Here is a 27,625-nt window from a genome sequence, read left to right as displayed (position 1 = left end):
TATCAACCATACACTTTCAAGAAAATATCCTCGATCTTATCAGACTTCTTAGACTTTGAATTCTTAAATTCAAATATCTCACTTTTTTGCTATAGCTGGACTACTCCCATTTAACCTGTTTTCTTATTTTACCAAGACTGGAGACTCTTTTCCTACCTAAAACAAATTGCTCTTCCCAAGCTTTCTATACCATTTCTTCTTATCTAAATTAGGACCTTGCTTTATATGTCATTTAATAATTAATTGAAAAAATTGGTTTGAAGTGGCATCATAAAAGTGATAAATTGTTTAAGCAATGTATTCAAAGCAAAATACACACAAATGTGTATTTCCAGTATGTCAGATGGAAGCCTTGTTGAATATAAATCATTTGATGGCATTCTTCACTGTCCTTGCATAAACTACACCTAAAATGCTTCATTTTAAACTTCCAACTTCAGTTTCTTTAAGGTGGAATAAGAACATACAGGTAAGTAATCTAAATTCAGAAGTCTTCTGAATCTTCACAGTTCTTTTCTCAATCTTCCATAACAGCAGTTTTGCTTTTTAGTAACTGTCTTTTTTAACGTATTTCCAAACAATTTACCTAAATAACAAATCATTCTTTTTGCATACATTCTACCAGTTAAATATTTAAATTACATGAAAATAAGTATAATAGGCATAAACAGGTTTTGGAACAAATAGAGCCAACCCTTGGTGAATATATAACTCAACTGGTTGGAGGAGAAATGTTGAAATATATTAGATTATAGTCTGCTGGCCTTGAGTGTAACCATCAACCAGTATGTTTCACATAGGAGACATCAGGGAGATACAGTTAAGGGGATCAGTATTCACATCTCTCATGTCTTAAAAATGCTTTCTTTCTGTGCCTCAGCCCCTGCTAGCTACACTGGGCCCTCTCTTGTTTTCACAGCCAGGTCTGTAGATACTTGTTTAGGTGCACTCCCTCCAGTTATTTACCTTATTCATACCCCTCAGTCATAGTGCCCTGACTTCCACTCCTGCCATGCCATGGGCACTGCTCTTGTCAGAGTCATCAGTGACACTTGTTCAATTCAGCAGAGACTCTTCTGTCTGTCTTGAGGTTGATACACCTGCTGCTGTTAGTCACTCCCTCCCTTTTTCAGTGTTCACTTTCCGCAACTTCCTAGACCCATCCTGGCTTGGTTTCCTTCTGCTTCAAAAATCAAATTAGAGGTCGGGTTCAGTTTTCCTGTTCTCACTCTGAAACCCCCTTGGGCCAGTTCAACAAAACCCTACCACTCCAGTTACTGTTATATTAATGAATTCATTTACATATGTCACAGCCACTTCACACTTAGCATGTCCAAAACTGAATCTCTTTTTTTCCACCAAAACACTCCTTCCTCTCCTAAATTCTGTATTAGTGATGGTGCCACCATCTGTCCGTCCAGTTCCAAGACAGAAACCTGGAGTTCATCCTTGACTCATCTCCCTGCCACATCCATTCAGTACCAAATCACATTGATCTACTGCCCGAATATCTTCTAATTCACTCCAGTTTTCCCTATTTCCTAGTTTATTAAGCCATAATATGCCCCAATTATAATAATAGCTTCTCTCTAGAATGATCTCTCTTTTCCAAGCCTTTCAATTCATTTGGTTTGAGTGATTTCTCTAAAATGTATACCTTAATCTCATCTCTCACCTGATTAAGACTGTTCCAGGGTCCCTCCTTGCCTTCGGAATAAGGTGGAGCCCTAATGATTCCTAAAGCTCTTCATTCTCTGGTTCCTACTTAGCTTTTCAGAATTCTCTCTCCTTAAAGCTTTAAGCCTTTGGATAATTTCTGCATATTGCTCCTAGGAAATCTTCCTAGAACAGTTCCTTCTGTGGTCTTCAGGTTCCCTCTGCTTAACCCTGTCATAGCTCTCACCTCAATATCATATAATTGCCTGTTTGTCAATTTGTCTTCTCTTCTATATTATAATAGTGGGGTCCCAGTCCACTTGCCTTTTTATCCTCAGTGCCTATCACAATGACTAGACACAGTAAATACTCATAAATATTTGTTTAGCAAATGACCTTAAACAAATACTTAGCCTCTTTCAGGCTCAATAGCATCATCTGCTAAAAAGGTATAATGCTCTGCCAATGTCATAAGGTTGTTTTGGGGTCTTGTAAGAAAATAGCAGTGTAGTTTACCATAGTTAAGGGTGTGTGTTCTGGATCTCTATCTGGTTTTTAATCCTAGCTCCCACCATTTAATCAGCCATGTGACCTTGGGTAAGTTACTTAATGTCTCTGTTTTAGTTTCCTCTTTAGTAAAATGAGAATTAACACAGTATCTGTCTCATAATGTAGTTGTGAGGACTGAGTTAAAAAATAGAAAAGCATTTAGTACAGTGCCTGAATATGCAATAAATGTTAGCTACTAATTACAACGTTTTTATTTTTAAGTTCTAAAATTATATATGTAATTATATATTATACACGCACACATGGCATCAATTATTAGTTTGAGTGCTTTCAGGGGATGAATGACTGGCATTATTCTTCTTAATTTGTCTTTTTTTTTTTTTTTTATCTTTTAGGATTCTGCCGTAGCTATACCAGAGTTTATTTTCCAAGTCTTAAATTCAAATTGCTATAGTTGATTTCAACATGAAATTTTGTTAAAAAGTTTTTAATTGTTGTTCAATACGTCACCATAAGGAAAACATTTGAATAAGAAAGATTACTGGTTTAATCTGTGTAGTACAGTTATTGTATCTTTGACACCTAACTTTATACAATAAAAAAAGGAAATTCAAGAGCATTTAGTTTTATGTATGTGTTTACCTGAAAGAAATTTGCTCAAATTTATTAAAAAGTTTTTAATTAAAAATTTTATTAAATAAAACACATTTGGATGTTGATATTGGACCAATGGAAATGCCTAATTTTTATTATTTTTCGGATTCTTTTTAGAGTTGGTGGTTCCAAGATTTCATTCAGAATGACTTTAGGAAAGGAAATGATGTCTCCTCTTCAGGCAATGTCTTCTTATACTGGGGCAGGCAGAAATGTTTTAAGATGGGATCTTTCACCAGAGCAAATTAAAACAAGAACTGAGGAGCTCATTGTGCAGACCAAACAGGTGTATGATGCTATTGGAATGCTTGACATTGAGGAAGTAACTTACGAGAACTGTTTGCAGACACTGGCAGATGTAGAAGTGAAGTATATAGGTGAGTAGGATGCAAAAGCCCATCAATATTTCATTTTGTGGGTAACACAAGCCATTTTATGCTTTCTGTCTGGACAATCTGTTTTCCAATTTTACAAGATATTGATTTTTACATAATGATTAATAAATTGCTTAGAATTAAATTACCTAAGATAAAAATTTTTAGTATGTTGGGAAAATTGCTATGAAGTGTATACTCTCATTGCAGCTGCTTTCTGAAGAGAATTTTGTCAATATATTTCAAAACTTTTAAGAAGTTGATACCCTAGCCTAGTAATTCCACAACTAGGCATTTAATCTAAGGAAATAATCAGATACTTGAAAAATCGTGGATAAATTTATATGTAAACAGGTACCCTGTCATAACAAAAGCTTGGAAACAACCCTTAAGGGTCAACCAATAGAATGGCTAAATAAATTAGGATATATGCACCCTCTGTAACACTATGTAGCCATTAAATTAATGTTTAGGAGCAGTATTCAATAACATTAAAAAAAATGACAGAGAAAGAAAATCAGAAGAAAATACACAAATTTTAATAATGGCTAATATCTTGGATGTTTACTGTTGGCTTTTAATTTTTTTGCTCTTCTCTATTTTCCATATTCCCTACACCAAAAATATATTCCTTTTATAATAATAATATATATATAATATATACATATATAAAATAATATAAGTATTAGACTCTTGGAGTTGCAAGGAATGAAGTTTCATCCGAGTTACCTCTAAGGGTTAGATATAATTTGTAGGATAATTATAGCCAAACAACCTTGGCTGTCTATCCAGGCTTCATAGGAACATGGGCTGTTTGTAGAACCTGATATCATAAACATTTGTATGTATTCTAGAATGTGAACAGTTATCCAGAATCCTGCCCAGTCCTAATAACCTAGTCATCTCTTTACCCGCACCAGCCCCTCAACACTGAGAGTTTCCTATCCAATGTCCCACCCTAATTTGGTTCCCTTCTCTTAGCTTTGCGTTTCTGTTTCAGTTTCTGCCTCTTACTACCAACTGCTTCGCTCTCATTAATGATCACTAAATCTTGCAATGAGTCTTAAGTTTATACTCTTGAATAAAAAAGATCTAGTTGAGTAAAAAGTGAAAGGGATGGGGTTGTCCCCTTCAACGGAGCTTTCCCAGCAGGTAATTTCAAATACTTCTCCTTGGTTCACATACTCACGTCTTCATTCAATTATGGTCAGATGTGTGTGAGCCTGGTAACTTATGCATTCAACAGGTATGAAAATCAGTGGGGAAAAAAAATAAAATCTTAAAGAAAAGTTGTCTTAAATTCTGTTTTTTCCACAGTACTACATCTTTTAAATATACTTCTAGTTTTTTTATATTTGTTCTTGCTGTCCCTTGAGTTTATCTTTGTGGGTTAATCATAAAAATGTTTGAGTTTAACGGGAAAGGCAGTATATACAGAGAAGACAAATAATGATTCTATAGCATCTTACTACGCTGATGGACAGTGACTGTAATGGGGTATGTGGGGGGGACTTGATGATAGTGAGAGTCTAGTAACCATAATGTTGTTCAAAATTGTACATTAATGATACCAAAATTAAAAAATTAAAAAATGTTTGAGTTTAGGCTTTCTCTTATCTGTATATGTTCTCAGAATTCATTCTGCTTCCTGATAGAGCTGCTAAAACCCCATTTGTCTCGTGTCAGGTCCTGGACATCAACATTGTTTATAGTTTGGCAATGAGAGCATACATCTGGTTCTAGGTCTTTGTGGCAAAGTAGGAAAGGAAATGGTTTTCAGTATTATTGTGTATTTAAGACTATGTTTCCAATTTTAGGGTCCTGCAGTTTTATTCTGCTCATTTAAGTTCTTGAGCAATTTTGATTACTTTTTAATATCTTTTAAACTAATTTTTTTAGGTAAATAAAAATTTTAACCATATTTATCACTTAAACAAGTGTTTCATGTAATAAATTTTAAATCTTCTGTTCCATCCTTATTTTAACCAAGGAACATAAAATTGTATGTAGATAAAATCCTAAAAGAATATCTAATTTCACTTTTTAAATACACGTTATGAATTTATCCAGATGTTTGTGGCTTTCTCTTTTTCACCTTTGTTACATTGTTTTAAGGGAACTTATATAAGTGGGGTAGCTTAACTGGACAGTTTCTTGGTATGTAAAGGAATTTTACATGTCTGCCATCTATTATATATGTAAGTTTCACCTATTTACAATAGCTTCAAAGTACTAATGATAAGAAAATAAAAATATATTCATTGTCACAGCATAACTTTTTTTTCCCTGTAGTATGGGTTCTTTCACTGACATCAGATTTTTGTTCAATTAAAGTCAAAATACAAATGTATGAAAAGCCCAGGAACCAACTTTAATATGTGAAAATTAGAACAGATGACATTACCACTGTTACCTCAAAATAATAGCCCCAATATTCAGTGGTTTAGTGGCTGTGTTCACTGGGATTTCTGGGAATCTTCTGAAGTTGTATGGAAGGTTTTATGTTTGTATGAATGTTTGCATTTGGGGGAGGGTTCCTAACTTTGATTAGATTCTCTCTAAGGAGCTCTGCAGTAAAATATTGTAAACAAACTGAATCGGTCTGCTTGATTCTTAAACATCCTCTGGCTGCCAGTCCTCATGCATATAATCTGTGCTTCTTCAGTCCCCTGCTGGGCTCTCCTCTTGCCCTGCCCATCCTCTAAGGTCCTACCTTCTCCACAAGGCATTACATAGCACTGCAGCCCTTGATGTCGCTGCCTGTGAGTTACTATCCCATTCACTTGGCAACTAAACTGCTCTGTTTTTTATCTTTTCACATACTGTTCCCTACCCACCAACCACCAGATTGTAAAATGTCTTAGTGTAAGAACTATGTCTTTATCTTTCTACATTCTCAGTTAATAAATTATACCCTAAACATACTTCTGGTGCTCAGTGCATACCCTTATTGTTCTTAATAATGCCACTGGAACAACCAGGTCCTATGTTTGACAGCCTTAGGAACCTTTACAGAAAATACAAAAGGAAGAACTTATGTTGGGATAATCATTCATCTAAGTAGGAGATGTTTTTCTTAATCCTGATTTGATGACCTTACAGTTTTTTTTTTTCTATTACCAGTGGAACGAACCATGCTAGACTTTCCCCAGCATGTCTCCTCTGACAAGGATGTACGGGCAGCAAGTACAGAAGCCGACAAAAAACTTGCTCGTTTTGATATTGAGATGAGCATGAGAGATGATGTATTTCTGAGAATTGTTCATTTACAGGTAAATGGCATTATAAGCCCCTCTAAAAGAAAAAGTCTTTGTAAAAAAGTAAAAATCTTTATGAAGGATTAAAAGCACTTGAATGGCCTTAGATTTTTTTCCTAATTATAGTAATGGGCATAGCATAGTGTTACAAGATGTTGTATTATACCACTTAGGTTTATGTTGAGTTGCTAATTACATTTAAAATTAAAGACCAAGTGTGAGAGTATATACCTGTCAATCTAAGGCTTTCTAATCATCGTGAATTTAATGATGCAATATTAAAGTTAAAACCTCTTTGAATTTTCAAAGTATTGCAAAATTTATATTAGATCAGATCAACTAGAGGCAAGTGGAATTGAGTTGTTTATCTGTAAATATCATGCGGTTTCAGACATAATATTGATGACATACTGTTGATGCTGCATGCCTGTCGTTCCTGTCTGTCATCCTTACATTTTCCAGGACTAACGGAAATTATGGATAATGAATGTTCTAAGTGGGTCTGCTTTGAATGTTTTTGATCTTTTCATCACTAATGTTGATTTGTTTCATACCATTCTCATCATGTCTTTGCTTTGAATTTTATTTTCATGGCACTCAGCAATTTGGAAGTCAACCAATGTTTAGCAGTTCTAGGAATTTTTGTTTTATTTTTGCATGTCTCTATGCAAAATTTCAAAAATGTCATTCCTTTTAACAAATTATGACAAGAGTTGAAATAAAAGTTTTATTTCAAATGTTTTATTTGAAATTAACTATAGAATATGTAATCAAGACTTTATTTAGACATATGACATGTACATTACTTTATTTAGACACATTAGCATGTATATGCTATCTATTCACACATGTCAGGAAAGCATTTTTCACCCTATAATTTATATTTATCTATGTGGTTCATAATTGTTCCTCTTTGGCACTATGAAAATAAATTAAAATAACTCTATGATTATTCTTTATTAGTTAAATTATTCTCTTTTCTTCTTTTGATCCCAGTATTATTCTGTGTGATTCAAATCATGGTCTTTATAGTCTCTTATTTTTATTTCATCCCCAAGTAATTTCCTTTCCAGCTGTATATTATAAATGTATTTTGGAATTTTTGCCCAGATTTTATAATTTCCTTTGATTAACTCTGTTTTCATCCTGACTTCTAAGTTCTCATTTGGGATTTTCTAGCCTCAAAAAGGTATTGTAATCTTAATGTTATTTAATCAAGTCTAATGTTTTTATTACTATCCTACCTTCTCTGATTCTTACAAATGTTACCAGGATATGGGAGGTTGGTTGCTTTAGATTTCTTTGCTATACTTTAAAATTTCATGTATATAAATTGGGGACTGATCCCTCTAAATTTGGTAATAAATTGCTGCCTGTAGAGTAGAATAGAGAGTATGCTGGCACTATAGTGACCTTCTGAACATTAGCATGTTCATCACATTTGTTTGTTAGGACTCATTCAATTCAGGGTCTTATTGTAATACTATGCAGTAGTTTCAAATTTAGTTCCATACTTTTTCCTCTTTACAAAGGAGTGATTACACCATTACATATGGATTATTGAGTGAAATTTTTAGGGGCTTTTATAATGTCTATTAAGGCTACATCAGCATGATAAAAAATAACTATGGTGTTTATGTATTGGAGTTTATTTGGTAGATTTAGTGATCTTTAATCACCTTCCTTGACAAATAGTTATGCTTATTTAGGCAATATTTTTTAAAATCTAGAAATACCAATTTTCTGCCAGAGTTGGACACTTTAATAAATGGCAAACCTCATCTCACTCATACCTAAAAGACAAAGTTAGGTATATCTAAATATTCTATTTATTTTTCTCTGTAATACTGCAGGCAAAATAGGGCAACCCTGATATAACACAGAAAGCCTTCATTAAGCTGGATAATAGGGTCTAAAATTTATATGAAGTCAGCAATTTTAGGCATGTTCTACTAAAATGAGGGTGCTCTGAATCACACTGAGATCTCCAGATAAGACCAATGTAGACAATAATCAAATATTATCCTAATTAGATATAAAATTTTGTTTAGCTCTCTTGTTATTTTTCACTTAGGATTAATTAAGAGAAACATGAAATTACTTTTCACACTTCATTATGCAAAATCTGTGCTCAATAAGGGTTCCAGTTATGTACCGATGTATAAACATATTAACACAAAAATTTAGTGGTGGAAAATACCAGCAATTGTTTTCTTTTCTCTCAGTTTCTGTGGATCAGGAATTCAGGAAGGAATCACTTGGGCATTTCTGGCTTGGGGTCTTGCATGTGGTTTCACTGAGTAGAAGCTGGAGCAGAAGCATGTAGAGGTTAGCCAGGATATCCTTCTCTGTGTCATCTCAGGGTCATAGCTTTATAATGGGCTAATTTGGACCTCCTGTCAGGATGGCAGCATCTGGGTGGTAGGACTTCTTTCATGGAGACTTGAGGCTCCAACACGGGTGTTCCAATAAACTATTCAGAAGCTCTACTCTGTTTTATGATCTGTCTTAGAAGCCACATAGCATTGCTTCCACTATACTACATTGCTTTCATGGTCACTATGATCTACTCAGATTTAAAGGATGCCACATGTCAGCCTAAGGATATCAGCTAATTTGCAGTCAAGTTTCCAAACCTTGACAAGTTTCCCATCCATCCAATGGGTGGATAAAATTATAGTAGAGCATCAGAGTAACCAGTGCTGTGGTCTTCTTGCTTCCTTCCCATTGTATGGCTAGTGACACTGCTTTACACTGTATATTGATATAGTTATCTACTTAACTTTTACACCAATCTGGTGAAGAGTTCCATTTTGTAAGTGGAGAAACTGAGGCTTAGAAATATTAACTCATAGGGCAACCCTGATAAGAGGGGCTGATAAGTGCTTTCCAGAAATCATGTAGACTTTATGTATGCCCCTCAAGGGATGGAGGTATCATATGTGATTCTATTTTGCACCTCTGGCAGAGTGTCTGGTGTAAATATTTTGTGAACAATCATCAAACAAAAGTAAGAAACAGTTGGTGACAGGCCTTCAGGAATTTGTGCTAGGACCTGGACTATCCATGTAGGAAAAAAATTTGATCTCTTTCTCACAACCAAACTGGAAAACAGTTCCTAATATATTAAAGTCTTAAAACCTAAACTTTAAAGCTTCTGGGAGTTTATAGATGTATAGGAATGTATCTTTGAGACATAAAAGTATTTTATGTGTAAAAGCAGGGAAGTATTTCCTAAAGAAGACACCAAAAGTGCTAATTATAAAATATAAGCCTGATAAACATCACATTAAAATAAAGAATGTGAAAAAACATTTATACTAAAAACTACTCTAATACTAATACGAAACATGAAACTAGCAAAGTGATACTACCTGGAACATATATAAAGAACTACAAACAATAAAAAAGACAAACATCCCAATAGAAAAATGGGCAGATGACTTGAAAAGATATTTCACAAGAGATACAAATGGCAATTAAACATATGAAAAAATGTGAAACCTCATTAGTAATCAGGAATGTGGAAATGAAGACCACAATAAGATACCATTTTCCACATACCAGACTGGCAAAAATTAAGAAGTCTGACAATGGCTAGTATCAGTGGGAATGTTTGTGCACTGCTGGTAGAAGTGTAAACTGATTAAAAAATAATACTAATAATTAATTTGGAGAGAAATATAGTATTATGAAGTTGTTTCTTACATTCTCCACAACCTAGCCTATCCTCACCTGAAATTGGACAAATGTTCACAGCAACATTATCTGTAATAGTAAAACACAGTAATAGAATGGATAAAAAAGCAAGACCCATCTGTATGCTGCCTACAAGAGACTCATTTTAAGCCCAAAGACATATACAGACTAAAAGTGAAGAGATGGAAAAAGATATTTCATGCAAACAATAGGGAGAAAAAAGCAGGTGTTGCAACACTTGTATCAGACAAAATAGACTTCAAAATAAAGAAAGTAACAAGAGACAAAGAAGGACATTGCATAATGATAAAGGGGTCAGTCCAACAAGAGGATATAACCATTATAAATATCTATGCACCCAACGCTGGAGCATCAGCATATGTGAAACAAATACTAACAGAACTAAAGGAAGAAATAGAATGCAATGCATTCATTTCAGGAGACTTCAACACTCCACTCACTCCAAAGGTCATATCAACCAGACAGAAAATAAGTAAGGACAGAGGCACTGAACAACACACTAGAACAGATGGGCCTAACAGACATCTACAGAACTCTACATCCAAAAGCAACAGGATACACATTCTTCTCAAGTGCACATGGAACATTTTCCAGTATAGACCTCATACTAGGACACAAAAAGAACCTCAGTAAATTCAAAAAGATTGAAAGTCTACTAACATCTCAGATCACAAAGGTATAAAACTAGAAATAAATTGTACAAAGAAAACAAAAAGGCTCACAAACACATGGACGCTTAACAACATGCCTCCTAAATAATCAATGGATCAATGACCAAATTAAAATAGAGATCAAGCAATATATGTAGACAAATGACAACAACAGAACAATGCCCCAACTTCTGTGGGACATAGTGAAAGCAGTTCTGAGAGGAAAGTATATAGCAATCCAGGCCTATCTAAAGAAGGAATAACAACCCAAATGAATAGTCTAAATTCACAATTATTGAAACTGAAAAAAGAACAAAAAGTGAGGCCCAAAGAGAGACATAATAAAGATCAGAGAAATAAATAACATTGACAAGAATGAAACAATAGAAAAAATTAATGAAAGCAAGAGCTGGTTCTTTGAGAAAATAAACAAAATAGATAAACCCTTAGCCAAACTTACTAAGAGAAAAAGAGAATCTACACACATAAACAGAATCAGAAATGAGAAAGGAAAAATCATGACAGACACCACAGAAATACAAAGAATTATTAGAGAATACTATGAAAATCTATATGCTAACAAACTGGATAACCTAGGAGAAATGCACAACTTTCTAGAAAAATACAACCTTAAAAGACTGACCAAGGAAGAAACAGAAAATCTAAACAGACAACTTACCAGCAACGAAATTGAGTAGGTAATTTAAAAACTACCCAAGAACAAAACCCCTGGACCGGATGAATTCATCGCTGAATTTTATGTGGCATTTAGAGAAGACATAATACCTATTCTCCTTAAAGTTTTCCAAAAAATACAAGAGGAGGGAATACTTCCAATCTCATTCTATGAGGCCAGCATCACTCTACTACCAAAACCAGGCAAAGAAACTGCAGAAAAGCAAACTACAGACCAATATCCCTGATGGACATAGATGCAAAAATACTCAACAAAATATTTTCAAACCAGAGGAGCCAAGATGGCGGTGTGAGTAGGGCAGCGTAAATCTCCTCCATAACCATATGTATTTTTGAAAATACAACAAATACAACTACACCTAAAAGAGAGACCAGAGGATACAGTACAACAGCCAGGCTACATCTACATCTGCAAGAACTCAGCATCTCACGAAGGGGGTAAGATACAAGCTGTGACCCGGCGGGACCCAAGCACTACCCCCACCCCAGGTCACCAGCAGAAGGAAAATAGTCAGAGTAGGGAGGGAATGGAAGCACAGGACTGCTAAATAACCAGCCCTAGTAATCCACACAAGGAACGAAGACAAACATTGCATGATGTGCTGGATATTAGGGAAACAGAAAAGTAAAATCTGCAAGCAGGTCCCCGCAGCCGGCTCCCCTGGTACAAAAAAAAGCGAGTGCTTTTTGAAAGTCTTAAAAGGACACGAGCCTCACAGCTGGATGGAATAGTCCTGGCACACTCAGCACACCAGGCTGGGAATCCTGAGGAACTTCAGGCACCCCAGCCCCATGGGTGGCAGGGCAGCCCTGAAGGCCCGCACGGTGATAAGCACCCATTAGTTACCTGGGCCAGCCCAGCCCCGCCACAGCAACCAAGCAGCCGGAGAGCCACCGTGCCCACAGCAGCTGCCCAGAGTCTCCTCCCAGTGCACAGCCACCAGGGCCAGACCCAGAGGCTGCCACCAGTGCGCAGCTGCCAGGCACAGACAGAGGAGGCCGGGGCAAGGCGTGAAGGCGCGCCATTCTTGCAGAAGAGCACACCCGGAGGGCCTGGCTCTCCCCGCAGGGCTCTGGCTGCTCTGCCCATGGCGGCTAGGGATTAATCCAGACGCTGCTCCTAGTGTGCAGGTAACTGACACAGGCAGCAGAGAAGGGCAAGGCGACCAGCAAGCAGGAAGGGACTTTGTTCGCTCAGCTGGTACTGCACCACCAGCCTATGACCAACTCTATCGCCATGAAAAGACAGAAGAATTTGGTCCAGTCCAGAATTACCCAGACAACCCCCAAGACAGGGCCTGGGGAGATAGATATAACCAATCTTCCTGAAAAAAAATTCAAAATAAAGGACATAACCATGCTGAGGGACCGGCAGAGAAATATGCAAGAGCTAAGGGATGAGGTCAGGAGGGAGAATACAGAAATAAAACAATCTCTGGAAGCACTTAAGAGCAGACTGGATAAGGTGCAAGAGACCGTTAATGGAATAGAAATCAGAGAACAGGAATACAGAGAAGCAGAGGCAGACAGACATGAAAGGATCTCCAGAAATGAAAGAATATTAAGAGAACTGTGTGACCAATCCGAACAACAATATTTGCATCATAGGGGTACCAGAAGAAGAAGAGACAGAAAAAGGGATAGAAAGTGTATTGAAGAAATCATTGCTGAAAACTTCCTGAAACTGGGGGAGGAAATAGTCTCTCAGATCATGGAAGCCCACAGATCTCCCAACGCAAGAGACCAAAAGAGGACAGCACCAAGACATATAACAATTAAAATGGCAAAGATCAAAGACAAGGATAGAGTATTAAAGGCAGCCAGAGAGAGAGAAAAAGGGTCACATACAAAGGAAAACCCATCAGGCTATCATCGTCAGACTTCTCAACAGAAACCTTACAGGCCAGAAGAGAATGGCATGATATATTTAATGCAATGAAACAGAAGGGCCTTGAACCAAGAATACTGTATCCAGCACGATTATCATTTAAATATGAAGGAGGGATTAAACTATTCCCAGACAAGCAAAAGCTGAGGGAATTTGCTTCCCACAAACCACCTCTACAGGGTATTTTGGAGGGACTGCTCTAGATGGTAGCACTCCTAACACTAAATAGACATCACCAGAGAAAATAAAATCACAGCAAAGAAAGCAGACCAACCAAATAGTAACTAAAGGCAAAAAATAAAATCAACTACTCACAAAAGCAGTCATAGGAAGCACAAAACAGTACAGAATAAAACACCTAACATATAAAGAATTGAGGAGGAGGAGTAAGAAGGGAGAGAAATAAAGAATCATCAGACTGTGTTTATAATAGCTTAATAAGCGAATTAAGTTAGACGGTTAGATAGTAAAGAAGCTACCCTTGAACCTTTGGTAACCATGAATCTAAACCCTGCAATGGTAATAAGTACATATCTTTCAATAATCACACTAAATGTAAATGGACTGAATGCACCAATCAAAAGACACAAAGTAACAGAATGGATAAAAAAGCAAGACCCATCTATATGCTGCTTAGAAGAGACTCACCTCAAACCCAAAGACATACACAGACTAAAAGTCAAGGGATGGAAAAAGATGCAAACAATAAGGAGAAAAAAGCAGGTGTTGCAATACTTGTATCAGACAAAATAGACTTCAAAACAAAGACACCAGTAAGAGATAAAGAAGGACATTACATAATGATAAAGGGGTCAGTCCAACAAGAGGATATAGCCATTATAAATATATATGCACTCAGTAGAGGAGCACCAACATATGTAAAACAAATACTAGCATAATTAAAGGAGGAAATAGAATGGAATATATTCATTCTAGGAGACTTCAACACACCACAAACTCCAAAGGACAGATCAACCAGACAGAAAATAAGGACACAGAGGCACTGAACAACACACTAGAACAGATGGACCTAACAGACATCTACAGAATATTGTCTAACCCCATACAAAATAGTAAATTCAAAATGGATCAAAGACGTGAATGTAAGTCATGAAACCATAAATCTCTTAGAAAAAAATATACGCAAAAATCTCTTGGACATAAACATGAACAACTTCTTCATGAACATATATCCCCGGGAACGGAAACAAAAGCAAAAGTGAACAAGTGGGACTATATCAAGCTGAAAAGCTTCTTTACAGCAAAGGATACCATCAATAGAACAAAAAGGTACCCTACAGTATGGGAGAATATATTCATAAATGACAGATCCGATAAAGGGTTGACATCCAAAATACATGAAGAGCTCATGCACCTCAACAAACAAAAAGCAAATAATCCAATTAAAAAATGGGCAGAGGAGCTAAACAGACAGTTCTCCAAAGAAGAAATTCAGATGCCCAACAGACACATGAAAAGATGCTCCACATCGCTAGTCATCAGAGAAATGCAAATTAAAACCACAAGGAGATGCCACCTCACACCAGTAAGGATCGCTACCATCCAAAAGACAAACAACAGCTAATGTTGGCAAGGTTGTGGAGAAAGGGGAACCCTCCTACACTGCTGGTGGGGATGTAAATTAGTTCAACCATTGTGGAAAGCAGTATGGAGGTTCCTCAAAAAAACTCCAAAGGGAAGTAGCATTTGACCCAGGAATTCCACTCCTAGGAATTTACCCTAAGAATGCATCAACCCAGTTTGAAAAAGACATATGCACCCCTATGTTTATCGCAGCACTATTTACAATAGCCAAGAAATGGAAGCAACCTAAGTGTCCCTCAGTGGATTAATGGATAAAGAAGATATGGTCCATATACACAATGGAATATTATTCAGCCATAAGAAGAAAACAAATCCTACCATTCGCAACAACATGGATGGAGCTAGAGGGTATTATGCTCAGTGAAATAAGTCAGGCAGAGAAAGACAAGTATCAAATGACTTCACTCATCTGTGGAGTATAACAACAAAGCAAAAACTGAAGCAGCAAAACAGCAGCAGACTCACAGAACCCAAGAATGGACTAACAGTTACCTAAGTGTTAGGGTCTGATGAGGATGGGTGGAAACAGGGGTGGGGGGAACAAAGGGCTAATTATGATTAGCATGTATAATGTGGTTGGAGGGGCACAGGGAGGCCTGTAAAACACAGAGAAGACAAGTAGTGATTCTACAGCATCACACTACGCTGATGGACAGTGACTGTAATGGGGTTTGTGGGGGGCACATGGAGATGGGGGGAGTCTAGTAAACATAATGTTCTTCATGTAATTGTAGATTACTGATACCAAATATGTGTATATATATATATATATATATATATATATATATATATATATATGTATGTATGTATGTATTAGCAAACTGAATTCAAAAATATCAAGAGGTTCATTCATCATGATCAAGTGGGATTCATCTCAGGGATGCAAAGATGGTACAACATTCAAAAATCCGTTAATATCATCCACCACATCAACAAAAAGAAGGACAAAAACCATTTGGTCATCTCCATAGATGCTGAAAAAGGATTTGACAAAATTAAACATCCATTCATAATAAAAACTCTCAACAAAATGGGTATACAGGGCAACTACCTCAACATAATAAAGACCATATATGACAACCCCACAGCCAACATTATACTCAACAGCAAGAAGCTGAACACTTTTCCTTTAAGATTGGGAACAAGACAAGGATGCCCACTCTCCCCGCTTTTATTCAACAAAGCACTAGAGATCCTAACCACGGCAATCAGACAACACAAAGAAATAAAATCCATCCAGATTGGTAAGGAAGAGGCCAAACTGACACTGTTTGAAGATGACATGATACTGTACATAAAAATCCCTAAGGACTTCACTCTAAAACTACTAGAACTATTATCTGAATTCACCAAAGTTGCAGGATACGAAATTAATACACAGAAATCTGTTGCATTCCTATACACTAATGATGAACTAGCAGAAAAAGAAATCAGGAAAATAATTCCATTCCCAGTTGCATCAAAAAGAATAAAATACCTGGGAATGAAAGACCTATACTCTGAAAACTACAAGATACTCTTAAGAGAAATTAAAGAGGACACTAATAAATGGAAACATCCCATGCTCTTGGCTAGGAAGAACTAATATTGTCAAAATGGCCATCCTGCCTAAACAATCTACAGATTCAATGCAATCCCTATCAAACCAACAGCATTCTTCAACGAACTGGAACAAATAGTTCTAAAATTCATTCATATGGAAGCACAAAAGACCCCAAATATCCAAAGCAGTCCTGAGAAGGAAGAATAAAGCAGGGGGATCTCGCTTCCCAACTTCAAGCTTTATTAAAAAGGCACAGTAATCAAGTCAATTTGGTACTGGCACAAGAACACACCCACAGACCAGTGGAACAGAATAGAGTCCAGATACTAACCCAAGGATATATGGTCAATTAATATACGATAAAGGAGCCATGGATATACAATGGGGATACGACAGCCTCTTCAACAGTTGGTGTTGGCAAAACTGGACAGCTACATGTAAGAGAATAAAACTGGATTACTGTCTAACTCCATACACAAAAGTAAAGTGTAAATGGATCAAAGACCTGAACATAATCATGAAACCATAAAACTCTTAGGAAAAAAACATAGGCAAAACTCTCTTGAATATAAACATGAAAAATTTCTTCTGAAACATTATCTCCACGGGCAAGGGGGAAAAAAGCAAAAATGAACAAGAGGGACTACATCAAACTAAAAAACTTCTCTACAGTAAAGGACATCATCAGTAGAACAAAATGGCATCCTACAGTATGGGAGAATGTATTCATAAATGACAGATCCAGTAAGGGTTGACATCCAAAATATACAAAGAGCTCATGCACCTCAACAAACAAAAAGTAAATAACCCTATTAAAAAATGGGCAGACGATAGGAATAGACAGTTCTCCAAAGAAGAAATTCAGATGGCCAACAGGAACATGAAAAGATCCTCCACATCGCTAATCATCAGAAAAATGTGAATTAAAACCACAATGAGATATCACCTCACACTAGTTAGGATGGCCACCATCCAAAAGACAACAAGTGTTGACGAGGCTGTGGAGAAAGGGGAACCCTCCTACACTGCTGGTGGGAATGTAAATTAGTTCAACCATTGTGGAAAGCAGAAACTAAAAAGAGAAATGTCATTTGACCCAGGAATTCTACTCCTAGGAATTTACCCTAAGAATACAGAAATCCAGTTTCAAAAAGACATTTGTGAAAAAAAATGATGGCATTGGGAGAGGAGAGACAGAGGCTTTCTCCTTAAACTGGGTACAACTAGAAAATATAGTTGACACAACTAATCCTGAGAGAGAAACAGGAAAGAGGACGGCGCCAGACTGCATACACCTGGAGAAAAGAGCAGACCTCACTGAACAGGGTAACATACCAGACTGGGGCTTGGCGGGACCTGAGCCCTTCCCCCAGCCCAGCTCACCAGCGGGAGGAAGAGAAATGGAGCAGGGAGGGATTGGAAGGCTTGGGACTGCTGAATGCCTCACTCTGGAGATCTGCACTGGGAGAACAAACATACATTTCATGGTGCTTTCATCATGCTCATCTGATTATGGGGTTGGAAGGCTGGGACAGGCGGAGTTCCTGGGGAGACTGGGATTCCAGCCACTTGTGGAAAGCAGGGATCCATATCTGGCTGCTCTGGGACAAAAGCTTCAATCATTGTGCTCAGCCCACTGGTTCAGGCAGTGGAGACAGGCACAGCAGCCAGGAAGTGGGAAACAGCCCTTTCCCCCCACCCCCCGGGTACCAATACTGCTCCCCTGCAACCCCTGACATTGCTTCAGGAGCTGAGGAGCTCCAGGATAGAGTTTCTGGGCAGTAGAGGGTGCCATATACAAATATGAAATGCCAAAAAAACCTGGTCCAGAGTAAAATTATTAATACAACTCCTGAGAAAGATTTAAATGATATGGTCCTCGTGACTCTTCCTGAAAGGGAGTTCAAAATAAAAATCATCAACACGCTAATGGAGGAACGGAAAGACATCCAAGAACTCAGGAATGAATTCAGGTCAAAGATCCAGTCGTTGAAGAGCACGATGGAGGGTATTAAAAGAAGGTTGGATACAGTGGAGGAGACAATAAATGAAATAGGAACTAGAGAAGAGGAATACAAAGAAGCTGAGGCACAGACAGAAAAAAGGATCTCTGAGAATGAAAGAATATTGAGAGAACTGTGTGACCAATCCAAATGGAACAATATTCGCATTATAGGGATACCAGAAGAAGAAAAGAGACAGAAAGGGATGGAAAGTGTCTTCAAAGAGGTAGTTGTTGAAAACTTCCCCAATCTGGGGAAGGAGATAATCTCTCAGGCCATGAAATCCAGAGATCTCACAACACAAGGGACCCAAGGAAGACAACACCAAGACACACAGTAATTAAAATGGGAAAGATCAAGGATAAGGACAGACTGTTAAAAGCAGCCAGAGACAGAAGTAAGATCACATACAAAGGAAAGCCCATCAGGTTAACATCAGACTTCTCAGAAGAAACCTTACAGGCCAGAAGGGAGTCGCATGATGTATTTAATGCCATGAAGCAGAAGGGCCTGGAACCAAGATTACTTTATCCGGCAAGATTATCATCTAAATTTGAAGGAGGGATTAAACAATTTCCAGATAAGCAAAAGCTGAGATAATTTACCTCCCACAAACCATCTCTACAGTGTATTTTGGAGGGACTGCTATAGATGGAAGTGTTCCTAAGGTTGAATAACTGTCACCAGAGGTAATAAAACCACAGTAAAGAAAGTAGAACAGCTAATTACTAAGCAAATGCAAAATTAACTATTCCCAAAGTCAATCAAGGGATAGACAAAAAGTACAGAATATGATACCTAATATATAAAGAAGGAGGAGGAAGAAAAAGGAGGAGAAACAGAAAAAAACCTTCAGATTGTGTTTGTAAGAGCATACTAAGTGAGTTAAGTTAGACTCTTAGATAGTAAGGAAATTAACCTTGAACTTTTGGTAACCACGAATCTAAAGCTTGCAATGGCAATAAGAACATACCTATCGATAATCACCCGAAATGTAAATGGACTGAATGCACCAATCAAAAGATGTAGAGTCACTGAATGGATAAAAAAAAGGACCCATCTGTATGCTGATTACAAGAGACTCACCTCAAACCCAAAGACATGCACAGACAAAAACTCAAGAGATTGAAAAAGATATTTCGTGCCTCCTAAATAATCAATGGATCAATGACCAAATTAAAATAGAGATCAAGCAATACATGGAAACAAATGACAACAACAACACAAAGCCACAACTTCTGTGGGACGCAGCGAAAGCAGTCTTAAGAGGAAAGTATATAGCAATCCAGGGATATTTAAAGAAGCTAGAACAAACCCAAATGAATAATCTAACATCACAATTTTCGAAATTAGAAAAAGAAGAGCAAATGAGACCTAAACTCAACAAAAGGAGGGACATAATAAAGATCAGAGAAGAAATAAATAAAATTGAGAAGAATAAAACAATAGAAAAAAATCAATGAAACCAAGAGCTGGTTCTTTGAGAAAATAAACAAAATAGATAAGCCTCTAGCCAGACTTCTTAAGAGAAAAAGAGAATCTACACACATCAACAGAATCAGAAACGAGAAAGGAAACATCACGACAGACCCCACAGAAGTGCAAAGAATTATTACCAAGGAGAAATGGACAACTTCCTAGAAAAATACAACCTTCCAAGACTGACCAAGGAAGAAACACAAAATCTAAACAAACCAATTACCAGCAAAGAAATTGAAGCAGTAATCAAAAAACTACCGAAGAACAAAACCCCCGGGCCAGATGGATTTACCTTGGAATTTTATCAGACATACAGAGAAGATATAATACCCATTCTCCTTAAAGTTTTCCAAAAAATAGAAGAGGAAGGAATACTCCCAAACTCATTCTGTGAAGCCAACATCAACCTAATACCAAAACCAGGCAAAGACCCCACCAAAAAAGGAAATTACAGACCAATATCCCTGATGAATGCAGATGCAAAAATACTCAACAAAATATTAGCAAACTGAATTGAAAATACATGAAAAGGATCATACACCATGACCAAGTGGAATTCATCCCAGGGATACAAGGATGGTACAACATTTGAAAATCCATCAATGTCTTCCACCACAGCCACAAAAAGAAGGACAAAAACGACATGATCATCTCCACAGACGCTGAAAAAGCATTCGACAAAATTCAACATACATTAATGATAAAAAACTCTCAACAAAATGGGCATAGAGGGCAAGTACCTCAACATAATAAAGGCCATATATGATAAACCCACAGCCAACATCGTACAGAACAGTGAGAAGCTGAAAGCTTTTCCTCTGAGATCGGGAACAAGACAGGGATGCCCACTCTCCCCACTGTTATTCAACATAGTACTGGAGGTCCTAGCCACAGCAATTAGACAAAACAAAGAAATACAAGAAATCCATATTGGTAAAGAAGAAGTTATGCTGTCACTATTTGCAGATGACATAATATTTTACATAAAAAACCCTGAAGACTCTGCTCCGAAACTACTAGAACTGATATCGGAATACAGCAAAGTTGCAGGATAAAAAATTAACACACAGAAATCTGAGGCTTTCCTATACACTAACAATGAACTAACAGAAAGAGAAATCAGGAAAATAATTCCATTCACAATTGCAGCAAAAAGAATAAAATACTTAGAATAAACCTAACCACGGAAGTGAAAGACCTATACCCTGAAAACTATAAGACACTCTTAAGAGAAATTAAAGAGGACACTAACAAATGGAAACTCATCCCATGCTCTTGGCTAGGAAGAATTAATATCATCAAAATGGCCATCCTGCCCAAAGCAATATACAGATTTGATGCAATCATTATCAAATTAACAACAGCATTCTTCAACAAACTGGAACAAATAGTTCAAAAATTCATATGGAAACACCAAAGACCCAGAATAGCCAAAGCAATAGTAAGAAGAAGGAATAAAGTGGGGGAGATCTCACTCCCCAACTTCAAGCTCTACTACAAAGTCACAGTAATCAAGACAATTTGGTACTGGCACAAGAACAGAGCCTCAGACCAGTGGAACAGAATTGACACTCCAGACATTAACCCAAACATATATGGTCAATTAATATATAATAAAGGAGCCATGGACATGCAATGGGAAAATGACAGTCTCTTCAACAGATGGTGCTGGCAAAACTGGACAGCTACATGTAAGAGAATGAAACCAGATCATTGTCTAATCCCATACACAAAAGTAAGTTCAAAATGGATCAAAGTCCTGAATGTAAGTTGTGAAACCATAAAACTCTTAGGAAAAAACATAGGCAAAAATCTCTTGGATATAAACATGAACAACTTCTTCATGAATATCTCCCCGGTCAAGGGAAACAAAAGCAAAAATGAACAAGTGGGACTATATCAAGCTGAAAAGCTTCTGTACAGCAAAGGATACCATCAATAGACCAAAATGTACCCTACAGTATGGAACAATATATTCATAAATGACAGATCCGATAAAGGGTTGACATCCAAAATACATAAAGAGCTCACTCACCTCAACAAACAAAAAGCAAATAATCCAATTAAAAACTGGGCAGAGGATCTGAACAGACACTTCTCCAAAGAAGAAATTCAGATGGCCAACAGACACATGAAAAGATGCTCCACATCGCTAGTCGTCAGAGAAATGCAAATTAAAACCACAAGGAGATGCCACCTCACACCAGCAAAAATCGCCACCATCCAGAAGACAAACAACAACAAATCTTGGCAAGGTTGTGGAGAAAGGTGAACCCACCTACACTGCTGGTGGGAATGTAAATTAGTTCAACCATTGTGGATAGCAGTATGGAGGTTCTTCAGAAAGCTCAAAATAGACATACCATATAACCCAGGAATTCAACTTCTAGGAATTTACCCTAAGAATGCATCAACCCAGTTTGAAAAAGAATATGCACCCCTATGTTTATCTCAGCACTATTTACAATAGCCAAAAAATGGAAGCAACCTAAGTGTCCATCAGTAGATGAATGGATAAAGAAGATGTGGTACATATACACAGTGGAATATTATTCACCCTTAAGAAGAAAACAAATCCTACCATTTGCAAAACATGGGTGAAGCTAGAGGGTATTATGCCCAGTGAAATAAGCCAGGTGGAGAAAGACATGTACCAAATGATTTCATCTGTGGAGTATGAGAATAAAGAAACACTGAAGGAACAAAACAGCAGCGACTCACAGAACCCAAGAATGGACTAACAGTTACCAAAGGGAAAGGGACTGGGGAGGATAGGAGGGAAGGGAGGGATATGGACAGGGAAAAAGGAAGGGGGCCTTACAATTAGCATGTATAATGTGAAGGGGGCATAGGGAGGGATGTGGAACACAGAGGAGACAATTAGTGATTCTACAGCATCTTACTACGCTGATAGACAGTGACTGTAATGGGGTTTGTTGGCGGGACTTGGTGAAGGGGGAAGTCTTGTAAACATAATGTTCCCCATGTAATTGTAGATTAATGATAACAAAATGAATTTTTAAAAAAGACATATGAACCCATATGTTTATCACTGCACTATTCACAGAACCAAGAAATGAACCCAACCTAAGTGTCCATCAGTAGATGAATGGATAAAGAAGAGTTGGTACATATACACAATGGAATACTATTCAGCCATAAGAAGAAAACAAATCCTCCCATTTGCAACAGCATGGATGGAGCTAGAGGATATTATGCTCAGTGAAATAAGCCAGGTGGTGAAAGACAAGTATCAAATGATTTCACTCATCTGTGGAGTATAAGAACAAAGCAAAAACTGAAGGAACAAAATAACAGCATACTCACAGAACTCAAGAATGGACTAACAGTTACCAAAGGGAAAGGGACTGGGGAGGATGGGTGGGAAGGGAGGGATAAAAGGAAAAAGGGGCATTATAATTAGCACACATAATGTAGGGGTGGTGCACAGGGAAGGCAGTATATAGCACAGAGGAGACAAGTAGTGATTCTATAGCATCTTACTACGCTGATGGGTGGTGACTTTAGTGGGATATGTGGTGGGGACTTGATAATGAAGGGGAAACTAGTAACCACAGTGTTGCTCATGTAATTGTATATTAATGATTCCAAAATAAATAAAATAGTAAAACACTGAAACAACTCAGATTTCCATCAGCAATTAAATAGATCAATAAATTGTAGTATATTTACAATAGAATATTTTATACCAGTGAGGTAAATCATCTATAGCAACATGCAATGTCATGACTGAATCTTAGTAAGAGTGAAAGAAGAAAAGAAGTTGCAGAGCACTGCATACGTCATGACATTTCATAAAGCTCAAAAAGAAGCAAAGCTAAACAGCATTTACTTAAGTGATAAATCTTGGGAAGCTATTTAACAGAATTCTGGAGAGTGGTTACCTGGTGCATAGGTAAATGAAGCTGTGCTAATTCTCTATTTCATAAGTTTAATGATGGATTTAATTTATCTTTATAACAGATGTATTTATATTTATTTGTAGATAGCAAATATTGTGTTAAAAAAGTTAACATACTTAATGTATCTTTAATTCTACCAGAAGAAAAAACAAAAAAGAAATGGAAACAAGGATTTCCTCATCCCTTTAGCTAAAAAATATCCAAGTGTAAAAAGCCAACAGCTATGGTTACAGGTCTCGGTGTTGTCTAGTCCTGACAACAGAGGACTAGATGGATGGACTTCTCAGTTATTGGCTAAAAAGCCAGCAAAGATGAAAAAAAAGGTTTCATACACACTCTTTTAAGCCATATTAGTGAGAAAATGTACAGGGTCTTCATGTTAAAACAATCAAGCATATAATATTTTTATTCCAGTGGCCTGCTAAGTACAGAAGAAGGACTCTTTAGTGCAATAAAGTCTGAATTATACAAGCTAAATTTAGAAATATAAGTACCAAGTTTTTTTAGGAGCTGTGGGCTTCAGTCTTGCCAATTCATTTTAGCCAATTAGCATTTTAAATTAAAAGATTTCATGTTGTAATACAAGTGTAACATACATTGCAAATGAGTTGGTCATGGGATTAAGTAGAGGTGCTTTTAAGCATTATGTAATCTCCTACTCCATCAGCCATGAAGGCCTAGCACCAAATTAAAATATAAGAACCAGTACCTTAAAACAATGGGAAAAAAAGAAGAATGAATGAAGGAATGAAGGAATGAAAGAAAAAGAAAAGTAAAATGAAAAACTTGTCCCAAATTCAGCATCATAATGGTAATTCCTTTTACCTACGATCCCATTTTGATTTTTAGATACATTTTTATGTTATATATTATATAATTATATATATATAATTAGTTTATATTACATATTTTTATTAATAGTAAATGTATTATATAAGTATGTTACATTATAATATATATATATATTAAGTCTAGTCATTGGTCATAATCAATATTACTGAAACTTATAACTTTGTTAGGCTCTTAAAAGCTAGAGACCCCATATAAAACATCAACTACCATGCCTTCATTGCCCCAATTTTTTGTTTTATTATAGTATCATTGATATACAATATTGTATTGGTTTCAGGTATACAACACAGTGGTTCAGCAGTTTCACACATTATTAAATTCTCACCCCAACTGGCAGGCACCAATATTTTGTGCTTTCCAAGTACTTACCTCTCTTTTCACTCACTACATAATATTGACATTGGACATAATATCTTTTTCTCTTTCAAATCATAAAAGCTCCTCAATGATATTCATCTTTGTTTCCCTGGTGCCTGGCATAAATAGGAGCTCAGGAAATGCGTTGAATGGAACTGAGCTAGCCCCAGTTGAAATGTGTCTTCGTGCAATGTGCTTCCCCAGTCCCCTTGGCGACACCAAGGCAGTGCATCTGGTGATGGTGCATTGAATTAGTGGTCAGCACGCAGGCCTTTCCGCAGCCCTCCTGTCCTCTTCACCATGGTAGGATAAACACCTAACAGTGAATGCAACCGACTAAAAAAACAAAAAGGCAGAAAAAAAAGAATAAAACTGCAAATATAACATATTTAATTAAATAAGTTTACGTCTCTATTTTTCTGTTTTAGCTTTTGCAGTAGGCTCTGTATTGTAATCTGTTGCCTTATTATATTTCTTTAGCACATCAAAACTTATGAATCAGTTAGCATACTAAAAGTTTTTGAATTAGTTTTTCTAAATGATATTCAGAGGAATATACTATCTTACTAATCTGTAGAGTACTTTCAACATTGTAATTTCTACTTTGAATACATAATATTGAAAACCCTACTGAAATAATTTGTATTTACGTATTTTAAAAACTGGAAATGGGAAGTTCTTATTAAGAAAAAGACAAAGTCATGGGACAAAAGGTGGAGAGGATTTGAGAGAAATTAAGAAAAAAATGTTTATTATGAAATTTTAAAGATAATGATTTAAGGATGGTAAAGTACTAAACTAAGAACTTGATTATTTCTATCCCAATTTCACCACTAAATAGTATATGATCTTGGGAAGATCACTTAACCTCAGTTTTCTTATCTGTAAAATGAATATACAAGCTAACATAAGGGTGTGTGTGTGTGTGTGTGTGTGTGCACTTCCATTCGCGCTTTTATATAAAAGCTCTGTTACAGGAAGAAGTTAGGGGGAAACTAATTCTTGTCACCACAGAGATAAAAGTAAGAGCCATTCTGCTAGATTATATAAGTTTGAAGATTATTTCAGAGATATTTAGTCCCTTCCCTTGCTCACCCTAAAGAGGAGAAACTTTACCCTAAGCCCACAGACTGTTTCAGATTCAAGAGGTTTAAATTCTTGTCAAGAAGGAAGGTGCAAGTACAGAACTGTCTAGAAGTGTCAGCTGATTCCTTCTTAGAAAATCCTTGGACAGTAATTCTGACCTTGCTTGAAGCTTAAAAGGGGAAATATTATTATGATCAGCCCTGGGACAGGAGTGTGCTTTAGAAGTAACATTTTAAGTGTACCTAACTCCTACCAGAGACCTCTGGAGACTTCCTAAGACCTCAGAGTCTGATTGGCAAAGAGCATCTAATTATAATTGAATCAGATTTTTGTTAAGTGTCATTTTTGTGGTAAGTCAAATGTTTCAGTGTAGATAATACATCATATTTTAATTAGACCTAATTCAAGGCTGATTTTCTCAGAACATCCTTCTTCCTTTTACACTTGTACTACCTATTTAAGGAGTAAAGTATTTTTACCTAATCTACACCATGAGTTTTGTGATGGGCCTCTGTCCTAAGCTCAGGGCTGGATGTGACCAGGAGACCCCAGGAACTCAAGCACCCACCTGGCTTCTGTCTTGGCTCACTGCCTTGCTGGGAAGGCCCTCTCTCCGGATTTCAACCCACTTGGCAGAGGTCCTTCAAAACTTACCCAGTTCTTGCCAGGCCCTTCTCACCAAGGATTTTTCCCCCTTCCCCATAGCTACTGCCTAGATTCTCTGCAACTTTACAACTTCCAGTATTGTATTGACTGGAAACTCCTGTTGCCATACTCCATACCTCAGGACACTTCCTGTCACTGCTAAAGCCAGCCTTGTTCAGCCCAGGTTAATCACATCCCTATAAACAGTGATTTGAACTGTTGGCCATCTCTGGGAGAACCAGCCCACAGCCCAGTTATCTCCCTGGCCATTCTGGGTTTCTTCCCATTGCAGGCATCTGCTGCTGGGATCCCAGTGTGTGCCAATACCAGCTAGAGAGAGTTCCAACTCCAGTCATGCCAGCATGCTCAGAAATTCTCCAATGACTTAAAAGAAGGTTATTATGGTAAAAGGAGTCTTAACCGTTCTTTACCTCCACTGAAAATAAACTCAGAGGAAACTGTGAGTAATGTGTGCACAACAAATGCTTTAGTACCATGGACAAAATTCTAAACAGGTTAAAATACAGTTGAAGCAAAATATAACTGTTTATCTGCTGCAACAAAATGTAAAAATTACAGAATCATTACAGCAAGAGTCTTGCACCAACAATGTAAAATGCAGGTTCTAAAGCTAAGTATTGTTCTCTTAAAGATCTAATTATTTGTGAAAACATAAAGCTCAGGGATGGACAGCCGAGGTCTTTGGTGGAGAGACAGTGCAGCCAAT

The 27,625-nt window shown here is 37.0% G+C and overlaps 1 protein-coding gene across 3 annotated transcripts in view; it reads left to right on the top strand.

Moving 5' to 3' along the window:
* Window positions 1–27,625, top strand: part of NLN (neurolysin) — a 100,564-nt gene that overhangs the window by 35,280 nt on the left and 37,659 nt on the right. Inside the window, exons 2-3 of one of the 3 annotated variants that reach the window (XM_036887954.2) lie at window positions 2,938–3,197; window positions 6,318–6,466. In XM_036887954.2, coding sequence (XP_036743849.2) covers window positions 2,938–3,197; window positions 6,318–6,466 — 409 coding nt within the window. Of the gene's footprint in view, window positions 1–2,863; window positions 3,198–6,317; window positions 6,467–27,625 lie in introns of those variants that run through there. The other 2 variants (XM_036887953.2, XM_057494758.1) reach the window with 2 other exon arrangements.

Source organism: Manis pentadactyla, chromosome 2, assembly GCF_030020395.1.
Source record: "Manis pentadactyla isolate mManPen7 chromosome 2, mManPen7.hap1, whole genome shotgun sequence".
Taxonomy (NCBI): Eukaryota; Metazoa; Chordata; class Mammalia; order Pholidota; family Manidae; genus Manis; species Manis pentadactyla.
Note: the sequence above shows the minus strand (reverse complement) of the source record. Positions and strands in the feature narration are given on the sequence as shown.